The following is a 22,676-nucleotide window of genomic DNA, read 5'->3' on the forward strand; positions in this document are numbered from 1 at the left end:
GGTTGCAACACAGAATTAAGGCTGAGAAAAAGAACGGCATAAAATGACATAAAGGGATCAGAAAAACAAAATTGAGTCAACCAGCATAAATGACATTTATTGTACAATTAGAATCCAACTGTATGTAGTGGTGCCAGTGAGTTGTAGAATTTTTTGCAAGGGAACCATCTGGGATTATAATTGTCCAAATAGCCAATGTTGATAACCCATGGTATCCTAATGGAGATGGATGATGTCAAATGGCTGCCAAGTTTCAAGGAGGTAGAAAAAATAAAACTGGGCGATAAACGCTGTTTTCTGTAGAAGATGAAATAGTCCTTCATTTGAAAGAAATAAGTTTTAGCTACATTAGTATTGTTGCCATTGTGGTATGTGTAAATACTCTGGAGGTATCTGTGAAGAACTATAATTCTCTTTGGCTTCAGTTTGGAAAATGTTGTACACTCATCTATATTTTTTCTTTACACTCGTTACTGGTGATTTCAGCCTGACAGAAAGGTATTTCACGTGATCTAAAGTCTCTGTAGTATCATTCAATTTTATTTGTGACTTTCTCACTGGAAGGCCAGAAAACAGCATTATAGACATTTTGAAATGAGACTCTTCCTAAGTTCTCACTACCACTGAAAGGTTACCTGCCCCCCAGGGAAGGGGTCAGTCTCAGAGACTGGCACATTTCCTGCTGCCACCTCTCAGCAAACTGCAAGTGTCCCCTCTGCCCCTGCCCTCTGTGGGGAGCAGCAGGAGTGGGGCAGTGGGAAAGGCTGTCCTTGGGGAGCCCAGGAGCTTCTCATCTCAGGCAGGGAGCAGATGGCCTGTTGCTGCTGCAGCTGGGCAGTGATGTGCCAGTGACTAAAACCCTCTGTCTGTCTGCCAAGAGTGAGCCTGCCTCTGAATACTGTGTCTCCTGAGTTTTCTCTCTGTTTCCTGCAGGGGCTTTTCAGACTCACTTTTCAGACTCTCTTTGGTTTTTTTCCCATACCTCGGTGCATATTACTGACAAGAATACCTTGGGTATAGGAGAGAGGCAAATTAATTTATCTGCACCTTGGATCAGTTCAGACATTAGTTACAGTACCATATGGAGCATTGCAATAAAGGGTCCCTTTTTTGCTGGAGGGACAGAAGGGGGACCAAGAAAGAAGAGAAAGAAACATTGCAGGCTGGGATAAGTTCGGTATATTAAATAGGGTTGCTTTAATAGGGTCACTACTTACTAAGGCCTTGTGAACTCTGAGAAGGAAAGATGATTTACATTGTGTTTTCATTGTTTTCTTGCAGAAATTTATCATTGAAAGAGCCACCACCTCATAACCATAGTGTTAGGTGTGGTGATGCAACAATAAATTCCTGTTTCATGCCATAAAGGCTAATTCATTCTCTTCAACTTCAAACGTGTTTTCCCTCCACTTAGGACTCATTCTGGCAAACAGAGCATTTCAGCAGCTTCTTCTTTAGATTGGGTGGGGATTAATGAGGTTTGAACACACAGCTCTGCTACTGTATTGCTTGGGATACTGGAAATTATTATTTATCATTCTTTTATTATGAAAGGAAACAGATGTTTATGCCAAAAGTCTTACAGCATAGGTGATGTAATAGTGAATTCATAAAACAGAATTTGTTAAGGGAGCCTAATTCTGTCACTGAAAAAGGAAATATTCAGCCAAGGAAGTACCCTGTTGGATATTCAGGTTAAGTAGGTGGGATAATACCATGTTAATTGCTACAGGCACAAGCATGGCAGGCAGGCTGGGGATGTAAGAGTAATAAGAAGTGGAGCTGAAGCAAGCGCAACAAAGGTTAATAGTTTTTTTCCCTAATTTTAAGATTCTCCAGTATGCAGTTTGAGAATCTGATCTCAAAGTGAATTAAAGTTGTGTGTGGGAATTGCTCCGTTTCTTTACAAGGTTGTTTATCAGCCTGGCTGGTTATCACTGCTGGTGTTCACCATCTTCCTTTGTTTAGCCCCAGGTCCCTGTGCTGCCATCTGTCCTCCATTGCTGCAGCCCCAGTTCTCCCACAGCCCTATCCCTTTCCAGGGCCTCTATCCCCTTCCAGGACCTCTATCCCTTCATGCATGGGCTCCTGTTGTCCATCTCTCCTGAACCTAGGATGCCACAAAACCCCTTGCCATTCAAGCTGAAATAAAACAACTCAGAGCCACTGTCAAACACTACAGATTCGCTGTCTTTCTTAAAGACAATTTCTTACAGTTTATCTTTTTTTTCCCAGCTACTAGCAAAAAATCAAATGTGGCTCCCCTGAGTGCATATCTTTATATCTGCCAATTCAGGATAAGATGGAGATTTAGTCAAGGATTTGCAAAAGAAGCCCAAAGGAAGCAGTGTCCAATTCACACTGAACTTCACTGACTTCAGGCTCTGTCCCTTCCCAGCAGCAGCTCTGTAACTGAGCTGCCCTGGACATGTTCTCCACATGGCTTTAGAGACACACATTAGATATGCTAATGACAAACATTAAGTGTACTTGGATCTCAGGCTAAAAATGTTATACTTGGCTACCAAAATCTTTTGTTCTTCCTGGACAATCTTGCATTACACGTTGTCAAATATCCTGAGGATGTTTTAAGCTCAGGTCATATCACCCTCCTCTGCATGCATTGAGTACAAAAGAGAAATGTAGTTTTAGGGAACAAAAGAGCACATGTATGAGTGTTGTGGATAAAGGCAGACTCTGTGTTTCACTCTGTGAAAACTGAGGCCTCCATATTGGCTGAATTGAGTCCAGGAAGAACAGAAATGAACGTATTCATCCAGGAACAATTTACATGTAACAGTGATTGCACAAGCCAGAGCATTTTATTGAAAGTGTCTTCAGGGAAAGAAATTAAGCAGGAGCTGGGAATATGCTTATCAATAAACCTTATTATTCTGCTCAGCCTTTGATAAATGAACCTAGCAAGTTCTTTCAGGCTCCTCTCAATCTTCTACTTGTTTGTGCTGGATTTCATTGATTCGTATTTAGCTCTCCCTGATAATGTGACATGACAGCAAATGTAAATGACAGAGTCAATGAGCATTTCCTTTCAGTTGAAACAAAGCAAGTAAGATCAACTATCAAACTCTTTGGATTTACATTCTTTGAAATAGAATTTATTACCTTGTTAGAAACTAAAACAAAACGCACCAAAAAAAAAAAGTATGCAACCATTTTTTATTATTGTAGTTAAAGAAAAAAATTTTATGGGACGAGTGTCCTTTGGGCATGCTTCAGTCAACTCTATCAAACAGAGAGGCCAAAAATGATAAAATTCAAAACCTGCAGCTGCTGGTTCTTTTGGGAGTCACATTACAGTAGTACAAGCAACAATCTTTCATCTTAGAAGGGAAGCATATGACTGCAGCCAAAGGCCTTTCAATGCTCTTTTAGGTAAGCTGATGTTCATAAAGGCCATTGTAATCCCTTGTGCTGCTCAGGTTTAGGCGATATTTTCATTTCATAATACTGTTTCTGTGTCCACTGAAAACATCTGCTTAGACGTGCCAGGCTCAATCGTGCACACTGTTACATCACTTGGCAAGTGAGGTCACCTCAAGTAAATGGCAGTATTATGGGAAGGGAAAGAAAACCCCAGGATTTAACTGTTGGCACTCAAGCTGCAGCCCATCATGGGTTGAAGATCCTGCAGCACTGCTGGAAAGGCTCAGAGGGTGCAGTGGGCAAGGCAAGCAATAGGGAGGACTCAAACACAAGAGTTCATCTCTCCTTTTTCCTCAGTGCCGAACACCATCTGAGGGTATTGGCATGCAACAGATTTGCAAACTCTCGTGCTCAAGGTCGGCTATGCTTCAAGCAGAGTTCAGCCTATCTGCAGCAGCAGTGGCCTGGGTTTATGTGGTGATTAATGGCAACACTGAGCTGAAGCAGATCATTAGGATGCCCTCAGCCATCGCACATTCTTTCAGCCTGAAGCCTGCCTGGCACCCAGCATGTTCTAGCAGTTATGTTGGTCACTTGCGCTGGCTTTTCTAGCATGCACTAAATCCCTCTGAAAATTCACTGTCTTCAGTGTGACATTTGCAAGGGGAAAAGGGGCAGGAAAATGTGCCAGCCAGGACCAAGTCTTCCTTTAGTGGCTTGGAGATGAACACCACTCACTGTCACCATTCCTCTCAATGTGTTTTTTGTATTCACATTCCCTTTATGTTTTATTAAACCAACCTAGTACTAAAAATCATGCAAAGCAACTTGTCCAAATCCACCTTGGAGTTAATTTTGGGCCTAAGGCCCTGATTTATAGTAACGGGACCTAGGGACCAATAATAAGAAAGAAAAATAGCAGCTATTAAATCTGTAAAAGGAAACAACTTGGAAATGGAGAGGGATGCCAAGCTGGTCTCTCCAGCAATGGCAGAGGGGAGTCAGACTTACAGGACCATACGGCTTAGACATAGTTTAAATAATCTCCTCCAATTAGAAACAAAGCCAGTTTTATGTCAGACATCTGTTCGGTGAATTCATCAATTTGGGGAAAAAAAAAACCATCAGGGGATATTTTAAGTACTTCATTGTGGTTTTGGTTTCTCCGTGCAGATCCTCAGCCATTTTGAGGGGCTAATATCTCAGAAGGAGGACTGCTGTGGTTTCCTATGATGCTACCAGGCATCAGGGCAGCCTTTTGTGTTTCTGTGTGCTGGGCTCCCTATCCATGCTGCCTTCAGATAGCCAGCATTCATTGCAGGGGGGATGTTTTAGGAGAGTCCAGAGCACCTGAGGCAGGTCAGTGAAGGTCAGCAGAGTGTCTGCTGGAAGCTGGGCATGGCTGTCACTGGAGAGGATATCTATCTAAAGTAATCAGTCTTATTTGTGTCTAAACTACAGAGGTGCAGAAAACTGTACAGGCTGCAGAATCCTGATTCTTGCATGCTGGCAGAGGTGAGAAAGAGAATATAAGATTATCCCTTTTCTGCCTTCAAGCCCTCACTTCTTATAGCAGGACTGGGAAAACATAGCTTTGAAGCAATCTACAACTTCTTGTCTTGGAAATGTCTGCTTTTTACTTGACAAGGGGAGGGAGATCTCTTGCAGGTATTGTTTGAAATTGTATCACTTTTCATAAGTCTATTAAAAGTATAACTGCAGACAGCAATGTACCTGTTTAAAATAATTATCTGGATTATAAGGGAAATGTAAACTGGGGATATGTGTATTAAACAAATCTGATCTAGTGTACAAACTGAGATTTACTTTGTTCTAAAGCATCCCCAGGTGGCCTTATTGTGCTTTTTTTAATTGTTGTATCATTTGTCCCCTTCCCAAGGGGGCATCTGAGGTTTCTCCTCAGGTTACTGTGAGCCCTTGTTCACAGTTCCTCAGGTAACTGTTTTCCTTTTGGTGTCACTTAAAAGCTGAGGTGGTTAATTAAGGACCTAATTATTTCCTGATGTTGCTATCAGGGGATCTGTAGGTTTCTTGCTGAGAAACAAATAGTGGGGGGGGTCATACTCAGCTGGGAGCACTGTGGAAGGAACAAGGCTTCTGCAAGATTTTTTGGTTTCTTCCTTAAAATTCTGCTCAGGGCAGAATGCACCAGTTAGATAAAGACAGATGTGCACATAACCCAGCCTTTGCAAGGGCTCATTTTCTTATCCCTTGTGTTTCTAAAGCTTCTATCAGGCTCAAATCCTCCTTTTGCACCAGTACCAGGTATGTGATGCCAGCAGCTGGGTTTCTATTTTAAACTCATCAGCTGTGAAGAAAGACTTTTACTGTGCACACTTGCCTCTGCTGCTTATACCTGAAGGTGTTTCACAGAGTTGCTGGCCAGAATACATGATCAGATTTTGTGTACTTGCTAGGAGTGTCTCGGGAGTTGGTGTCTGATGAATCATCTGTGACTGGAACCCTTGATCCCCTGGTTCAAAATTGTGCCAAACATGAAAGAAAGCAGCTAGTCAGCTCCCTGATTTCAGTCTATTCTTGTATTTTTATTAACCCTGGATTGGCTGTGGCTGCAAAAGACAGCAGGTAGGGTTTACCTTGGAGGGTTTCAGCCATCTGCCTTGCTTACCCTCCAAAACTAAAGGGTTTTGGAGCCAGATGTTCTGGCTGTGTGTCACTGAGGAGCACAGATGATATCTGCTCCATTTTGTGCTTCTCCAAGGAAGGGAAAGGAATGGAATTTGGGTACCAGCTCTCTGAGCCAAATGCCATGAGGAAACCTTCAGATCAAACACAGGCATGCTCTGGTTCAATTTGTTGAGTGAAACAAAGTGAATCTGGTTTTCTTTATCTTCAAAAGCATTTTTTGTAGCTAGAAATGCCGTTTCATTTGGATCGACTTTAGTCTTACTTTCTGGAAAAAAGGCTCCAGAAATAATTTAGACAGCTCCATTCAAGCTGTTCTGCAGATGTCAGCATATGCCAGAGTCCAAAATCCAGCAGTCAGGATATGGTCGTCTAGTAGGGACTCCAGCAAGAGATGCTGGAAAGGTATGTGCTATTTGAGACCATAACACCAGATTTCCTTTCCTTTAGCACATTTACATGTCCCACGTGCCATCTGTGTCTTTTCTTCCTGCTGTGGAATGATTTGCTGTGTCTCTGTTTATAGTGCTGCACATCCAGATGCCTCTGGAAGAGCAAAGATGGTACCTTTGGCCCATTGGATGTCCCCATTATCCCAGCCATGTGTTTGATTTATTGCCTAAATATAAACAGGCCTTCCCCTGAAGCTGAAGCACTGTTCCTCTCTGTTCAGTCAGACAAAACAGAAAGAGTGGGAACCACCAGCTCCATCCTAATGGAAGATGGGTGGTGGGGCCTGAGGACTGAGAAGGACTCAGATGAGTCAGGCATTCTCCACTGAATTTTCAGTTCAGAGCAATTCAGTCCAGAGCAATGTTACTGACTCTAGTAGGTTGTTCCTGGTTAGCCCATGGCTCCTGAAATACAGCCTGTCTGCACAGAAACAGCCCTGAACAGATGCAGCAAAGCATTCACCAGCACTGCCAGAGCTCACAGCTCAGCATCCTTCAGAGCTGAGAGGCTTTAGAGTGAGAAACATGGGTGACTCAGAGTTCACACTCCAAAGAGAGCCTGTTACAGAGTAAAAAAACTAAAGCAATTCTCTAGCACTGGAATTCCTCAGAGGCTTTTTCTGAATTTGATCTCTCACTCTCTAAGCTCCCAGTAAAAAGAAAATCTCTATGAAATTACAGAAATTTTCACAAAGAACTCCGCAGGGGATAAGATTTCTCGTGTCCATCCCCCAGCTAAAGTGACAGCTTCTGGATTTATTTCAGTGCAGACAGAACCAACATCTAAGTGGTTCTATTCACTTTTTTTAATCTCTTGATAAGAATGCAAATCCCATTCTTGCTCCTACTGCCTCTCTCACCCTCTTGAAATAGGCTGTTTATGGTGACTAAATGCTTCTATTCAAAACTGGCTTTCATCCAAAACCAGACAGGCAGAAAGCCCAAAAGCAAAAGAAAACTAGCAATTTATATTAGGCTGTAGTGCTGCACCACACAGAATGCTTTGTTTAAACTAGCCAAGCTCCATGTCTTCTTGAATAGATGTAAATAACCAGCTTGTGTGGATTTCCACAACAATGTTGGCATATTTCAAAACACTCAAACAGACTTCAGACACCCACCTCCCAAATACCTGCTCACCCTGGTGGAGAGCTAACCATGCCCACTTCACTTTCACCTGGAGTGGATTTAGTACTATTTAAGATCTATTTTAGGGATCTCTTTGAGGGAAGGAAGGACAGCCTGTGACCTGGTAGGTGTTTTCCATCTGCACTATGAAGATAAATATGCCTCTGGTGTTCAGCCTTTCTTCCTCTGGCTGCTGCTTTGTGGCTGAAAATGGAACAGGTGCACAGTGACCATGCACACACACTGTGATTTAGGAAGGACAATCTCATGGTAATCCTGCACTGACCAGTGTCTGCTGGCTGTTGGAACTGAGCTGGCTCCTGCTCTTGGAGCAGCCTGGATGCCCCCACAGCAGGATGTGACCGTGCCTGGGATCATTTGGGTTGCTTGTACTTCACCCTCTTGCAGCTGACGGGCACTTGGGTGGGTGTTCCCAGGAGCAGAAAGGCTCATGTGAGTGACAAAGCTCATTCCCCAGAGTCTGTGTAGGACATAAACTGCTCACATCAGTGCTCTGAGGTTTGTGAGCAGCATCCTGCAGCAGAGAGGGGAATTTCCAATGGCTGTGGCTGGGTCCCTGCCCACACCTGTGAGTGCGCAGGGCTCCACTCCGGCTCAGATGTGATCATTAGATTAGAACATCCTGATGAAAACATTTACACAGTAAATGCACAGTGATGTTTCCTAGCCCAGGAACACATGAAGGCAGAGGATGGGAGATGGTTTGCTGATGGCAGGCACTGTGGAGACAGACTGGGGCTCCTGCCAGCTTCTCTCAGGACATGCAGCACATTCGCTCCAGACAGCTTGGGGCCCTCTTGCTTCCTCATTGCATTTTGCTCTTTGCTTCTACCATTTCCTTTTCTTCCTAATTTTAAGGCTGTTGCTTGTTGTGTAATTTGTTAGATCTGTCCCTGTGTCAGACCTTTCAGTTATGCCTTGTGCTCTGCAAAGGCATGTTGCATTGTTATTTTTATTTTAATGTGTCTTGTTGTGTCATATACAGATTAGAGTGCTGTCTGGGTTCTAAATATATCCAGTCAGTGGCTTTAATGGTGGTTTTAATCACAGGAATAATAAAAGTGAATGTTACATGGTAAAATGTGAAGGCATTTACCTGTGAAGTTCAACCTTAAGGGCATTCTCTATTTTCTTTCCAAAACAAGTGCAATATGTATGAGAAACCAGCAGTCCATCAGTATTCCTATTTCCATGCTCCAACATAGAGAGAAGCATGACATACTTCTCTAAAGCTGGAAAATTGTTCTCTAAAAACAAATTAAGGAACTAACTAACAGCTTGAGTGATCACTTAGTAGGTGAAATGATTTCTGTCATCGGGAATCAGATGTATTTGCATTATTCCTCAGTGGCTTACAAATTGTATATGTATTAGTTTATCATAAGTTTTCCAGAGAGATTACTTTGCTGTGGGTTAATTTGGTAAGAAAATATTCTTTGTGGTGTGGTGGTATGTAAGACATGGAACAGGCCTGGGAAACACTTGGAAGCCCTTGGGCAAAAGGAAGGAGCTCCTTTTCTGTTCTTTGGAGCTGGCACCTAAAAATGATCTATGGGCCCTCCCTGAGCTAACTGCTTGTACCTGCCACCTGCACCTACCTGTAAAAGGGAAGCTGCTTAATTCCACCTGCCAAAGAGGGGCTCTTTCCTTGAAGCACTGGCTCCAGCCAGTCAGTTGGAGCATTTGGAAACCCTGTCCACATTTCCATCCAGCAGATACTTAAGGAGCAAATGATATAAATTCATATGTCTTCAGGGATATTCAGGCCTCCAGGGAGCTGAGGGAAGTGAACTCCCTCCCTCCCACTTCAAAGGTGCAGTCTGAAGTCAGTGGGGCGAGAATCTCCCCTGCTTGAGGAAGAACTTGATCCCACCAGGTGCCCAGGAGCTCCTCCAGGGGATGATTACTTCCTGTTCTCATTACATTAAATTGCTGTTTTTAATGAATCAAAGAAAACAGGCACACAGAGCTGGATGGTACCCAAGGGTCATGGAGCACACCTGCCTCCTCTGGGATAGCATTTACAGGTGTTGCCCAAATTGAAGCATCTGGTTGTGTCACTGATGTTTAGTTATTTTGGAAGAGATGACAAGGCCTGCCATCAACTGATGTAAGGTCAGCTGCCCCTCATCCCCCAGTGAGGATGGCAGGGAGCTGCTTAGGGTAGTACCTCCCGGGCTGGTGCTCCCTGGGAAGTGCCTTGTTTGTCCCAAGCTTTCCCAGGTGTCATCGTAACCAGGCTTTTTCCCTGGAATATTCCTGGGCTGTTTCACCTTTCCTGCTTAAGCAATAAAAATTACTTCTTTCCCAAAATTCAACCTGAACCATCTGAAGAAAATTTTTTAATATTCTGTAACATCCTCTGACCATATCATTGAAAGCAATGAGTCTGGGGATCCTGTGTGAACCAGCTCCTTCGTGCCCAGACACTGCACCTCATTCTTAGATAAGCACCTCGAAGACAAGCAAGAGTTAATTCTTTAGAGAAAATCCAGTTGCTGTGTGATGGCAAACACGGACACCTAGTGGTACTCCGGGACAGGGCATGAAATGCTCTAAACAGCTCTCTGGGAGAGAAGCTGATACAGCAGAGTATTTGCTCACGTTTTCTCCTAAAAGAAGGAGAAATTTGTTTATTTTCAGAGAATATATTGTAGATAGCATGATCTGGAGAACAGAAAGTTTGTTTAGCATGGAATAGTGGAAGAATTAGGAGAATTTCATCACTTTTGGTAAGATATGTCTATGTATTTAGCAAGAAGTAATCAGGTTTTTTCTTTGTGTCTTAAATATCCCACACCATGCCAAATAATACAACATACTGGATCAGGAAGATTTTTTACTCTTCAAATTAGTCCATAGCAAAGAAACCTCAGCAAATATTATGATAATATCTCATCCTTACCATCCCTGTCAATGTCTGTACTCCAGTTATGGGGAGATTGTCAGCGTGATGAGTGGTGAGTTTGCTGCTAAACTGCCCAGCTAGGGGCACACTGACCTCTTGCAGTGCACTGAGCTCTTTCTGCCAGGATTAATGCCAGCACTTTGTCTGAATGGCCTCAAACAGCTGCCGTGGTTTGTTTTGTTTGGTTTTTTCTATTTATTTACAAATAATCTTTCAGAGAAATATTTCCTTCTTCTTCCCCAAATCTAGCATTTCGTCTACGGCAGAGACACAGGACAGGTGAGAACCAGTCCTTGTCCACTGACCCCTTTCTGTAATCGTGAATATCACCCCTGTGAGTGGGATTTCTTTCACATCTGCACTGGACACAAAAACCCCTATGCCACTGAGTGGGGAGACAGGCTGTTCCCATGGGAGTGTGTATTTGGAGGTGCTTGGGCTAAGATAAGGAATTTTGAGATTGTACCTGCTCAAGAATGAAGTCTATAGAGATATGTGTGCTCTCCTCAAGGGCTCCCCCCATTCAAGCTGAAAAGCAGACCCCAGTTTTACTGATTTCACAATGCTCAGCATCTGACAAGATTTCTTCCAATTCAGCTGGCTTTACAAGTTGTTCATTTAAACTCATTGTATATTATCCTTGGTTTTAGCTTCATATACTAAGAAAATTAAGTGTATAGCATTATGCTTGTTTATTATTCTCAACTTTTGAATCAGTGAACTAATTTCTATCAAAATTTCTATCCAATTCAACACTGGAATAAGGACCCCAAAGATTCCTGCATCCCTCAGCGAAGCAAGCAGCATACAGGACAAAGAAGGAGGGCCCCTAATGACAGGCAGACAGCAAGAAATCCACATTACAGAGGAGCATTAAGAAAGATTCCACAGGCCAGAAAAACTTAGATTCATTCTCACACATTTTTAGACATGCAAGAATCCAACTCTGAGATCCAATTATGTTAGAAAAACCCCAAGCTTTGTTAAAAACAAATCTGTACAATCCCTTCTTCTGTATGTACACGCAAGTGCTTATATTCCCTGTCCCTGGCTATACAGAGACTGTGATTACACAGAGACCAGTGTTGTTCTTCGAGAGTCACAGGGTGTAAGGCTGAAGGAAAGCAGCAGTTCCAGCATTCAGTACGGAAGTAAAAGGATACATTTATTCCTAGGTACAAATCCTGAAAGTCAGCATATAATCAATCACTCTGCGTTTATATATTTACACCTCTGGGTTCCATCAGAGAGCATGGGAGGAGCTTTTCTGATCTGCCCCATCAGGATTTCCAAGTCTCCCAAGAGGTCCCTAGAGCAAGTTTGGGAAGATGAGGGTATGTTTCTTGTCTTCCAAGAAAAGTGAAGCTGTTTCCTCACTGCACTGGTGGCAAGTGGGAATGTGTCTAGCTCATGCTTTAGAAGGATGAGCTGGAATTTGTCCTACCATGAGGCACAGCACTGAGGCAGCCTGGGCTATTGCCAGTCTAGAAAGTGACCTCAGAAATTAAAGCAACAAAAAACCCCCAGGGTTTCTGATGGACACTCACAGCTAGAAAATTCACAACTCAAAAACTCCCCCACAGCTAGCATTCAAAAGGTTACTGGGTGGGTAGCTTTGGTGTCTCACTTCAGCCCAGCAAAATCAATAAGAAGTAAAGGAAACCAGGACCACAACATGTTGAACTTTGAGAAAACAAATTATTAACTTGGCTTCTAAGGAACACAAATCCTGTCTTTGCCAGTGTAAATATGATGCAAAGATGATTGCTTTCATCCTACCCTCGCTAACGTCTATTCCTTTTCTTTTTTTTTTTTTTTTTCCTGTTGAACCTGGGCAGTTGTCTGGAGGGTGTGAACTAACTGTGGTGCTCCAGGACTTTACAGCGGGCCACAGCAGCGAGCTGAGCATTCAGGTGGGGCAGACAGTGGAGCTGCTGGAGAGGCCGAGTGAGAGGCCAGGCTGGTGTTTGGTCCGGACCACAGAGCGGAGCCCACCTCAGGAGGGTCTGGTCCCCAGCAGCGCTCTCTGCATTTCCCACTCCCGCAGCAGTGTGGAGATGGATTGCTTCTTCCCTTCAGGAAAAGGTAGGCAACAGTTCAGCTGGTTTAAGGCTGTTTCGGGTTTTCCCATTTGTATCATGTAAGTGCAAAGCTGCTTGGGCTGCTCCTGCAGTCGGTGGGTAAAAGGCTGTTCAGTCCTTGGTGAGTTTTGTTCCCAGGTCCCTGTGCATGGGCACAGCACAGCCTGACTCCATGTCCATGAATCAATGTTTGTACATGTGCGTCTTTTGCTATGTGGTAATCATTGTCTTGAGATTCTGGATAAAAATAAGACCTTTAAACAACAGGGGAACTGTTTTCAGTGCCTAAAGGCCTAGAAGGAGGGAAAGCCATGCTGTCTGTACACCCAGGGTGTCCCAAATTATGGATATGTTATTTTATGACTGCCAAAGTGCACACTGGTTCATGTTCTTTTAGTATATCCTGTCTGTAATTGCAAAGAGGCCACCAGTGAGTACTGGTAAACTCTACTACCTTGTGAACTGGAGACATTGCGTGTAATGGCACAGTACAATGGGGAAAGAATCCTTTACAATCAATGTGGAACAAAAAACATTGCTGGTATTATCCTGAGAGCTTGGGCTTCACTCACAATGAATGGTGAAATATTGTTCGTCTCTGTGGTGTCTGTGGCCTCTTTAGTTGATGTTCTGTTCTAAGCAATGTGTGTCCCACTTACAGCATCCATGCAACCAGGCTTAGGAGACACTCCAGACTGATAGACCAGGATTGGTTCAGCTCAGTGTGGCCAGAGCAGGTCTCCTTTTGGCTGTGGCCCTACTTCTGGCCATCCACAATGCAAGTAAGGTCCAGGGAGGCTCCTATCATCCCACTCCCAACTGGAAGCTGGCAATCTGAACTGTCTTAAATTCTTTTTCCACTCAGCATTAAGAGAAATAGAATTTTATCCATTGTTACTTGAGCAAATTAGGCTTGGTTGTTTTGTTTGTTTGGAGAAAAAGCACTGAAACTGAGCTGTAGTTTGTGTTCACTCCCTGCCTGCACTCCCACTGCAGAGGCTGGGAGCAGGACACACGCCCAGGACAGAGCAGTGCCATAGGGCCAGAGTCTGCTATCAGAGTTTCCCTTCAAGAGGACCTGATCCAAACCCAGGGGAGGAGAGCTCAGCTTCTCTCAGATTTGATCCCCTCAGCTGCCAGCTCTCTCTGCAGTGTGAACTCCAAACTCTTCATGCACTTCTTAGACCTGCTGCCACCTCTTCTTCCTGCTGCATTCCTGGGGCCCTGCCCTGCTGCTGCTGCCAGGAGAGCCTGTCCTGGCCCTCAGCTGAGAAGTGCTGCAGTTGCTTACGTGCAAATTATCTGTGAACTAACAGAAAGGTGAAGCTGAAAATCAGCCTGGTCTGGGTAAGAGCAGTCACTGCCTGGCATGACTCACAGGAAGCTGGGGACGTGTCTGCTGTGTGCATGGTCCAGCAGCTGGGCTTGTGTCTCTGCTCAAGGGCACTGTGAGACACCACTCAAACAGCATTTGAGAGTGTCAGGTTGTAGGGCTTTTTCTTAAATGAAACAAAACTAAATGTTGCAGGAGTAGGCTGTGAAAAGGGAGGCAGGAAATCCTGAGGATGAAGACACGGTGGTGCAGGGGCTGGAGGCTGGCAGGGCACATGGGGACTCTGCTTTTGGTATGGTTGGCTGAGCTTCAGGGCACAATTGCACAGCAGGTAGGGCAGGATGGGCACAGTGCTGGGCTGTGGCTGGCGGAGCAGAGCCCGCTGAGAGCTGGGAGCCACCAGGCTGTGTCAGCAGAGCACCGAGGCTTTGCTGGCACGCTCCGCCTGCCTGTGGGAAGGTTTTCTCACTTAACATGCTGCCACTGCTCCTGGGCAAGAGCTGCCTCTTGGCCCAGCATCTCTGAGTAAGTGCTGAGTGAGTTTGGGGCTGGCTGGCTCCAGCCATGTATTTATGGCCTTTATTTCCTTTATATCTCTTTCCCCTTGGCCTCAGTTTTCTTCCTGCACATACCAAAGCTGTATCAGGGAGCCTCAGAATTAATGGGATCTCCAGAAGTGCAGCTAGAAATAGTAAAAATAACCACCCAATCCACAATTTTGGCCAGAGTACAGCAAATAGGCTCTGTGTCTAATCAGTTCTCCCTCTATTAGGAAAACAGGAAATTGTTTAAACTGAATGAACAGATGCTGGGAATAAAGAAAGAAGAGTAAGTTTAAAGGCGAAAATGCAGTAGCTGCTGAAAGAGCCTGCTGGTCTCATGAGGTGCTGGAAAGATTAGCATGACAAATGGTTTCTGACTATTCAGAGTTGTGCCCTTCTCTACTTCCAGTAGCTTTAGGCACAGGTCATGTGCAGAATCCCTTGGTCCAGGCTTCCACAATTTCTTGCCCTCTCTACAACCCAGAACAAAGGCTGGCACATTTTACATCAACATTAATGATGTTCCTGGTCTGCTTCAAGTATGTAAACATACACAGTTGCAGAAAAGCAGGTTAATAGCTGGATTTTGCTTGCAATTACCAAGGCACATAATTCTTTGCTTCTACAAGCACTGTAATTTCAAGAACAGAAAGTACCTATACTCAAAACTTAACATTTCTAATAATAGAATTTGGCATCTATTTTAGAAACATACAGAGTTTTGCCAAGTATCAAAACATAGTTACATCTGCATGGAGGGAAACTGCAAATTACTGTTTGGTCCTATTATAAGTAATGGTGGAATATAAATGTAAATCATGGCTCACAGAAGCTACCTATTGTCCTTAAAGTGAAAAAGTAAAAAAAGTAATCTTGTCAACCAACACCTGAACAGATGAAGGCTTGAAAGATTTGGTGGGACCACCAGAACATTTTGTAAAGCATCAGTGCAAGTCCTCATCAAGCCTTTCTGAACAGTAACTGAAAGCCACTGGAAATGCAAAACCAAACTTCACAACTGAACATGTGCTCTGTCTGGCTCTTCCTCAGTCTTTTACACTATTCTTTTGAAAATAGGTGGTGAATTAACATAAAATATTGCAAAAGGAAAGATGTGGTGTGAATATAACAGAACAAATCCAGAAGAGAACATTTCCTACCTCTTGTAATGAAATATCTGTACAGATCTCTCTTGTTGATCAGTAGGAGTGCAGAGACTTTAAGGACTGGTCTCACAGCCTTCCATCTGACTCCTGGCTGTGTTCCTTTGGAGGATACACATTTGATTTTTTTCAAGACCTGACTACAGCTCAGAGCTCAAGTATCCTCCTGCCTGTCCTTCCTTTCTGATGAGCTGACAGTGTTTGCAATTATCCTCTGTGAAAAGGCAAACAGGTTTCTGGGATTAACCTTTTGCAAGTGATATACAGATTGAGTAAAAGGAACTTGTCTGCAGTCTCTGTTACTGGACTCCAGAATTTGCAGGATGTTTTCTTTTCTGACTAGCATTCCTAGGAAGGAAAAAGAAAGACCTCTGGTACTAGAAATGAAGCTCTGTTTGAACTATCCCACATGACTAATTACAGGAAAACTGTGACTTTTATTTCTGTCTTTTCTACCATATAATTGAGCTCTAAGGTATTAAGCTATAAATTTCAAATTGAGAGAGAAATCCACTTGGATAGAAAGCAACTTAATGACCTAGCCAATACTCATTAAGCACACTGCACCAAGCATATTCCTGGTGTCAACCTGTTAACTTTGACAGAGAGATTTCAAATTTTAATTTGGCCCATGAAACAATTAGATGAAATCTTGATCTTAAAAGTCTTTGTCTTATGACCCTTTACACAGTGTTTTTCTTGTAACACTGAACACACGGGGTAATTCAAAGAGTAACAAAGGCTAGTTCTTGCAGTAATTTTAAGCAACCTCCATCATAAAAAAAAAAAAAAGAGGGCATTAAAAAAAAGGTAGGGTTTCATGGCATTTGTTTTGGATTGATGATACGTGAGAGGACGGTCCCATTCAGGGCCCCAAACCAGATCCTGCCCACAGGATACTTGTGTCTGGTGCATATCTCTGGAGGAGATGAGGAACATATTTTTTTAAGATGCTGTGCAAACATCTTACTGTGCAGGCTGAAGGCTGCTTAACAGCAAGGCTTTGGTGGCAGTGGTGGGTCCAGAACAAAGTGAGAAGCAGCTGGATCTCTTCCAGCAGACGAGATCTTGCAAGGTGTATGTTAGCAGGGTGCCCATCTTGCCTGTGCTTCCCAGATGGGTCACTTTGTCCTGGTGCATCACTGGCAGAGTGCCAGACTTTGGGCAGGAGGGATGAGAGTTTTGGTGCTGCGCCAGTCACAGCTCACGTGTTCGGGAGTCACCCGCAGCCTGAGAGCCTGGGGCTGGAAGGTGCCATGGCAGGCTGGAATGGGACAGCAGGGAACAGAATAAGGATTTAACAAGGCTGGTGAGAAGAGTGGTATCAATGAAAAAGAAGTCACACTGAGACCTGCATTTTGGTAACTTCTCCACGGGAGAAAGAGCCAGGTCATTTAATGCATTAGTGTTCAAAGCTGGTGAGGCTAATCCAGCTCTTGCCGTGCTTGAAAGACTCTTTCCTCCAGTTCCTGAACTCAGAAGAATCCTCTGTGTAGGGAAAAGCATAATTGTTTCTTCCCACATCTCTGTTTTTTAAGAACATCTTGGGTTTTAGTGAGGGAAAAGAGTCCAGGCTGCTTTGTTATATCCCTGTTCCTGTTGAGCTTTAAATTGCGATCTGCCCTGGCTCACGCGCTCTCTCCGTTGTGTTTTAAACAATCTCTCTTGCAAACATATTTGATGGTAATGATTCCTGATGTCCCGGGGGAGCCGTGTGAGGACGATTCAGAAGTTTTCGTGTGCTGCATTAAACCTTCATTTGTCCTTGTGGAGGCTGAGAAATTGTTTTTGTTTTTGAAAGTCTTAATGAAGAGCGGTCGATTAAAATGCTCGTAAGGCTCTGAACTAAAGGAAACATTTCATTAGGTAACACAGTTGATTTAACTGGTACATAAGCTGGTCATGGGGTTTCTATTAAACAGTGTTCAGGCTCCCACTGTCAATATAAATATGCAATATTTAAATTAAAAAACAAACTCTCACTTCTGTTCCTAATACCGATCCAACAAGGGTGTTCAGAGTCAAAATTTTGTAGTATAGGCTGTCTTTCAAGAGAGGTCATGTAGACCCCCTTCTGCTGGCATTAAGGGCCTCATGGCATTTTTGTTAAAAGTTTAAGGCATGGCTTACATATTAAAATCACATCAGGAAATGTTCATTTTCACCCCTTTTCAGTTGCAATAGAGCAGCTGGAACAAGTCAGTCACCAGCGTGGTGGGACATGGCAGCTCTGTGGGCTGGCACCAAGGCCTGCCACAGCCCAGCTCAGGGCTGCTGCTCTGCCCCAGGATCCAAGTGTGACTCCATGCAGCTGTGAAAGGAATGGGAAAATAAAGATGAAAGAATTCAAAACCACTTTGCTATTTCAGTCAGATCACCCTTTTCCTTGTTTTTTTCTCTACTGAGTCTCCCTCTTCTCTCTCATCAAACAATGTCTGTCTGCCTTCACTTTGATGGCCCTTCACAGTTCTCCCCACCATCTTGCTCCCTTCTACCTCAGCGGGTAGTGTCTGCCACAGTGCTGGAGAGCTGGTGATGCCTGACTCCCCTCCCTACTGCTGAATTTTGATCCCACACTTCTGTGCTTTCTCCTACTTCACAGTCACCCTGTAGAAGAACTCAGACACCCATAAAGTATCCGTCCTTAGTGTTATCTAAGCTTATACCTTCTCCTGGGCTCAGTTATCTCCAAAAGAATAAAAAATAAACAAATATTTAGCAATATGGGTGATGTGATCTGATTTTCATTGTGTCTAAGAGGTGGGCCAAGTCAAGGCTGAGAGGATGAGCCGTACCTGTGTAGGGGGATTCATATCACTGTGCCTGTAGCTCTACCAGGGACCTTACCTGATGGGTACATCAAGAAAACAAAACTATACTGAAAAATCCTTGGGAGATATGTGTCCTCCACTACAAGTCACAGGCACAGCTTGTATGCAGGCTGTGGGAGCCATGCTCTCAAGGTGCAGATAGTGTGCAGGCTGTTGGAGCCACACTCCCATGGCTTATGAACAGCCCTGTTTCACTGATGTGGTATTTCTGTTTCATTATTTTTTATTTTCAGTATGGTATCGCTAGATATTAACACCTACATTCAGCCATGGGGATTTGTTTAGGACATACTAGGTACCAGTAAAGTCACTTATTATTATAAAGTCTCTTTATTGCTTCAGCTTCAGTTATCTAGTCAAAACAAAAGGCCTCCAGTACTCTACCTGGAACTTTATTTTTGTAGAGAAGGACAATTTTGATGAATGCTTTGATACAACAGGAAAGGCTATTTTGGGGGAAGTTGCTTTGCTTTTGTACAGTGGATTTTTATTATTTTAAACACAGGATTCTTTGTTTAAAAGAGAGAAGGCCTGCAAATTTTCTTGTTTGCTTTGTCTTTGCTTCCCCTTCTGACAGGGGGTAAAATTTATCCACCTAGTCGCTGTCAGCTTAACTCCAAATTTCACTGTACAGTGTCTATGCTGGTTTTATCACTGGAAAAGAAAATCTGAGGGAATTTGAAATGCTGTGGACTGCTGAGATTCACCAAGAAAACCAAAGAGTTCAGTACCTGGTCTGGCAAGGAAAATGTGGAGAAACTCAGTAGTGGTATCCCTCTCTGTGTCAGGCTCAGGACCACAGTTCCTTCCACAGCCCCTGGAGAAGACCAGGGTCATAAATTCCCCATGCCCTCCTGGTTCTCCTGTCTGCCTTCCCAGCCTGCTTTCCTGGGGCCAGCCCATGCATTCCATGGCCAGGTTAAGCCAACCCAGATATACTCCTTTTGCTGTCCTGCAGAGAGGTGAGAACCTCCCTCCTCAGCTGCAGCTCATGAAGGGGAGGTCCCAGCTGGCCCTTGGCTGCTCAGGTGACGGCTGAGTGGGTGGCCCCACAAGCCCTCTGAGAGGGGACAATCTGAGAGGACTTCAGCTATTCATACCTAGTCAAACAAGACTGCATCAGTCTCTTTTTTTCCCAACTTGTCTTCAAACACATGCTGAAAAAGGACTCTTTAATTTTTATTGCTCGCATATTGATGTCCCAGCTGTTGGGAAATCACAAAGACCAAAGACAGCTCTACTGAGCAAATACTAGACTTGTAATTAATTAAGTGAGGTAGTTTCCTAGAGTAATGTGGGCCATGCAGCATCCCATATGGCTGAAGAAGACCAGAGAAGACCAGAGGGGAAGACCAGAGGCATCTTCCTGACTCTAAGCCAGTCCCCAGCTCTCCAGTGATCCCAGCAGGTGTCTGTTCATAGAATGGCAGAGCTCAGCCTTCCCTTGTGTTAGCAGGATCAGAGCAGGGAGAGAGGGCTTTGAAGGGACTCTACAGATGGTGCTCACAGAGTCTGAGCAGTGGTTGTTGTACTGAGAAAGGACTCAGCTCTCCTGCTGTGGTACTCAGGGTCAAGAGAGCAGGTCAGGGATTATCCAAAGCACTCTGCACAGTTATCCAGGGGCAACACCTGCTGAAAATGGGCCGAATACTCCTTTTAATAGCTGCAAAGGAACCTTATAGATGCCTTCTGTTTCTTCTCCTCCTGGGAGCTGCAGTGCCTCAGTGCAGTGCAGAGACACCGGAGCAAGCAGGCAGCTCAGTTTGTGCCACGAGGTTTTACAGTAGCTCTGACCCAAAGCCAGCAGCCAGAGCATCCCCACGCCTCTGCCCCACCAGTGAAAAACAAGCACCCAGAGGAAGGGTATAAAAATAGCTCCTTGAGTAAAGTCTATTTGCTCTGTATTTAGTCGTGAGTCTTGAAATACAGTAGTGTGGTGAGGAGGGGGGGTTGTTCTGTAGTGCTTGGCCCATGGAGCTGACAGGAAGGTCATCCTCAAAGATCAGCTGGAGCATGTGCATGACTTGTGTCTTGTGTTTCCTCTGAGGACAGACTAAATTTAGCATTTTCACAGATGGACATTGAACCATAATCCATGTAGGACTGCGGTGAAGAATGGGATGGGAGTTGTTTGCCTGGGCTTTTTGCTGTGTAACCAACTTCAGTGCACCACCACTCATTGTTGCATTCCTCAGGGTTTTCTGCTTTGTTCAATATTCTGTAACTTACCTCCTGATCCTTTTCCCTGAACTTTTAAAAGTTTAAGCCTGAAGGAAAAGTAAACTGCTGATTCTAGGTTCAGGCCTGACATTCCCACTAACTTAATGTTAAACTGTGGAAGTACCTTCTAATAGCACCATCACAAAGATTGAATCTATAACTACTGGTCCTTGGAAAAATTGCAGTAAGACAAATACTAATATCTGATGATTTTGGCTTCCCCAAAATGTTGCCTCCCCACTCTTTCAGCTTCCAGACAGCTAAAGGGACTAATCCTAAATGTGGTATTTATACCCTGCAAGGCCTGTATACTGCTGGGCTGGTCCTTTCATTGCTAATCTTAAACAAATATTTTACAAGCATGTTTTGAAGTGAACTAGTTCTGCTAAAAATCCCATTTCCCTGACTGATCTGAGCAGGAGATAGGCAAACTGTGGTGCAAAGCACATGTGTATTAAATAATGTATTTCCAGTAATAGAAATTATGTTTCTGTGTATCTGCTTCAGCACACTGCACAGATTTGATATATTGATCCTGACACAAGATGCCTGATTTTCCTGTCATTTACGCAAGTATTTTGTCAGAGCACTTATTCCCAGGTTACACATTTTGCAAAAGAGCCTGAAACAATGTCAAATTTGCTTAGTTCAGATTAATCCCAAATTTTAGAAAGTAGAGTTAATGTTATTGCCACTATGATGGTCTAAAAATCTAGAACAGGAAGTCATCTACAAAAATGCCAGTGTATTTTTTTCCGTTCATATTAGCTGGTCTCATAAAGAATATTATTTCTTCATAAAAATGTTGTCTTTCACTCCAGAACTGAACTTTTCTTTAAGGCAGAGTCCATATTTGACTGTATTTTCCTTAAATGTGTTTAAATAAGTCTCTCACAATCTAGAACAGGATAACAGAAGTTAAACCATTCTTGTTCTTGCATGTCCTAAGCATTTATTAGAAGGTGCTATTTTATATTTGTATCATATATTCTTCATAAATGCATTGAACATTCATTGATTCTGCAGAATTGCAATGCAGATATATAAGTTTTTTTTTTTTCTTTTCGAAGTTTGCAAAATACAAATTAAATTTTACACAGCTTAGAGATAATTGCTTGCATATTGCAGGAAAGGTTGGGATGGCCTCCAGCCTCCCTAAAGGTGTGCCTTCCAATAAAAACAGTAGTCTTACACTAGCCAACACTTCACTGATAAAGCAGCTCTGGCTTCTCCTTAGCAAGACAATTTGCAGCTCATGAGTGTTGGTGACTCCGGTTTTCATGAAGTGAACCTAAGGTTCCATTTTTCTCTCTGATAACATTAAAGTGCCTGATGCCAGACTACAGGGTTTCATTGCCCCTTGCTTTTGCAAACCAAAAAGATTACAAGTTCAACAGAAGCATTCAGTGTATATTTTTCAAGGGCACTTTTCTATTTCCTAGACTAGGGAGGAACACTGAAATATTTGAACTCAAGATACACTTCTAAAAGGTATTTTTAGGTCTTTGTACATTTCAATTTTACTTTTTCCAGACTGTACTCAGCTCTTTATTTTCTCTGTAGATTTCATGTATTTTCAGGATTTTAAGTTAATAGCTGCATTTTGCCAAGAAACATATATCCAATTTCTTTGGAAATCTATGGGAATTGCATTTAGGTACCAGAGAACAGATTCTGGCTTTAAGAACCATATGACGCTCTTCAGAAAAGCACCAAAGAACTTATTAACTCTGCAGGACTCCTACTCAGTGAAATAAGAACATTTTTCCTTTCACTGACTACAAAAGTCAAATTAGGCTTCATGCGGTGTGAAGGAATCAGGGTGCTCTCGGTGCCAATCTGACCTGTGAAAAACCTTATTGAAAAAAGCTTTGTGCATGGCTGGCTGGGGAAGGTAGTTCAGGCTTTACACCCTGTAGCCCTCATGGCCATTGCACATCTGTTCA

At 43.4% G+C, this 22,676-nt stretch overlaps 1 protein-coding gene across 17 annotated transcripts in view; it reads left to right on the forward strand.

The window, feature by feature from the left end:
- KALRN (kalirin RhoGEF kinase) overlaps nucleotides 1-22,676 on the forward strand; it is a 503,525-nt gene that overhangs the window by 395,183 nt on the left and 85,666 nt on the right. For 15 of the 17 annotated variants that reach the window (XR_011152025.1, XM_069021109.1, XM_069021107.1 and 12 more), the window contains 2 exons: nucleotides 10,810-10,839; nucleotides 12,399-12,645. Coding sequence is in view for 16 of the 17 variants with exons in the window: in XM_069021109.1 (XP_068877210.1) it covers nucleotides 10,810-10,839; nucleotides 12,399-12,645 (277 nt within the window). In the remaining variant the exon portion in view is untranslated. Of the gene's footprint in view, nucleotides 1-10,809; nucleotides 10,840-12,398; nucleotides 12,646-13,302; nucleotides 13,430-22,676 lie in introns of those variants that run through there. The other 2 variants (XM_069021122.1, XM_069021112.1) reach the window with 2 other exon arrangements.

Source organism: Aphelocoma coerulescens, chromosome 7, assembly GCF_041296385.1.
Source record: "Aphelocoma coerulescens isolate FSJ_1873_10779 chromosome 7, UR_Acoe_1.0, whole genome shotgun sequence".
Taxonomy (NCBI): Eukaryota; Metazoa; Chordata; class Aves; order Passeriformes; family Corvidae; genus Aphelocoma; species Aphelocoma coerulescens.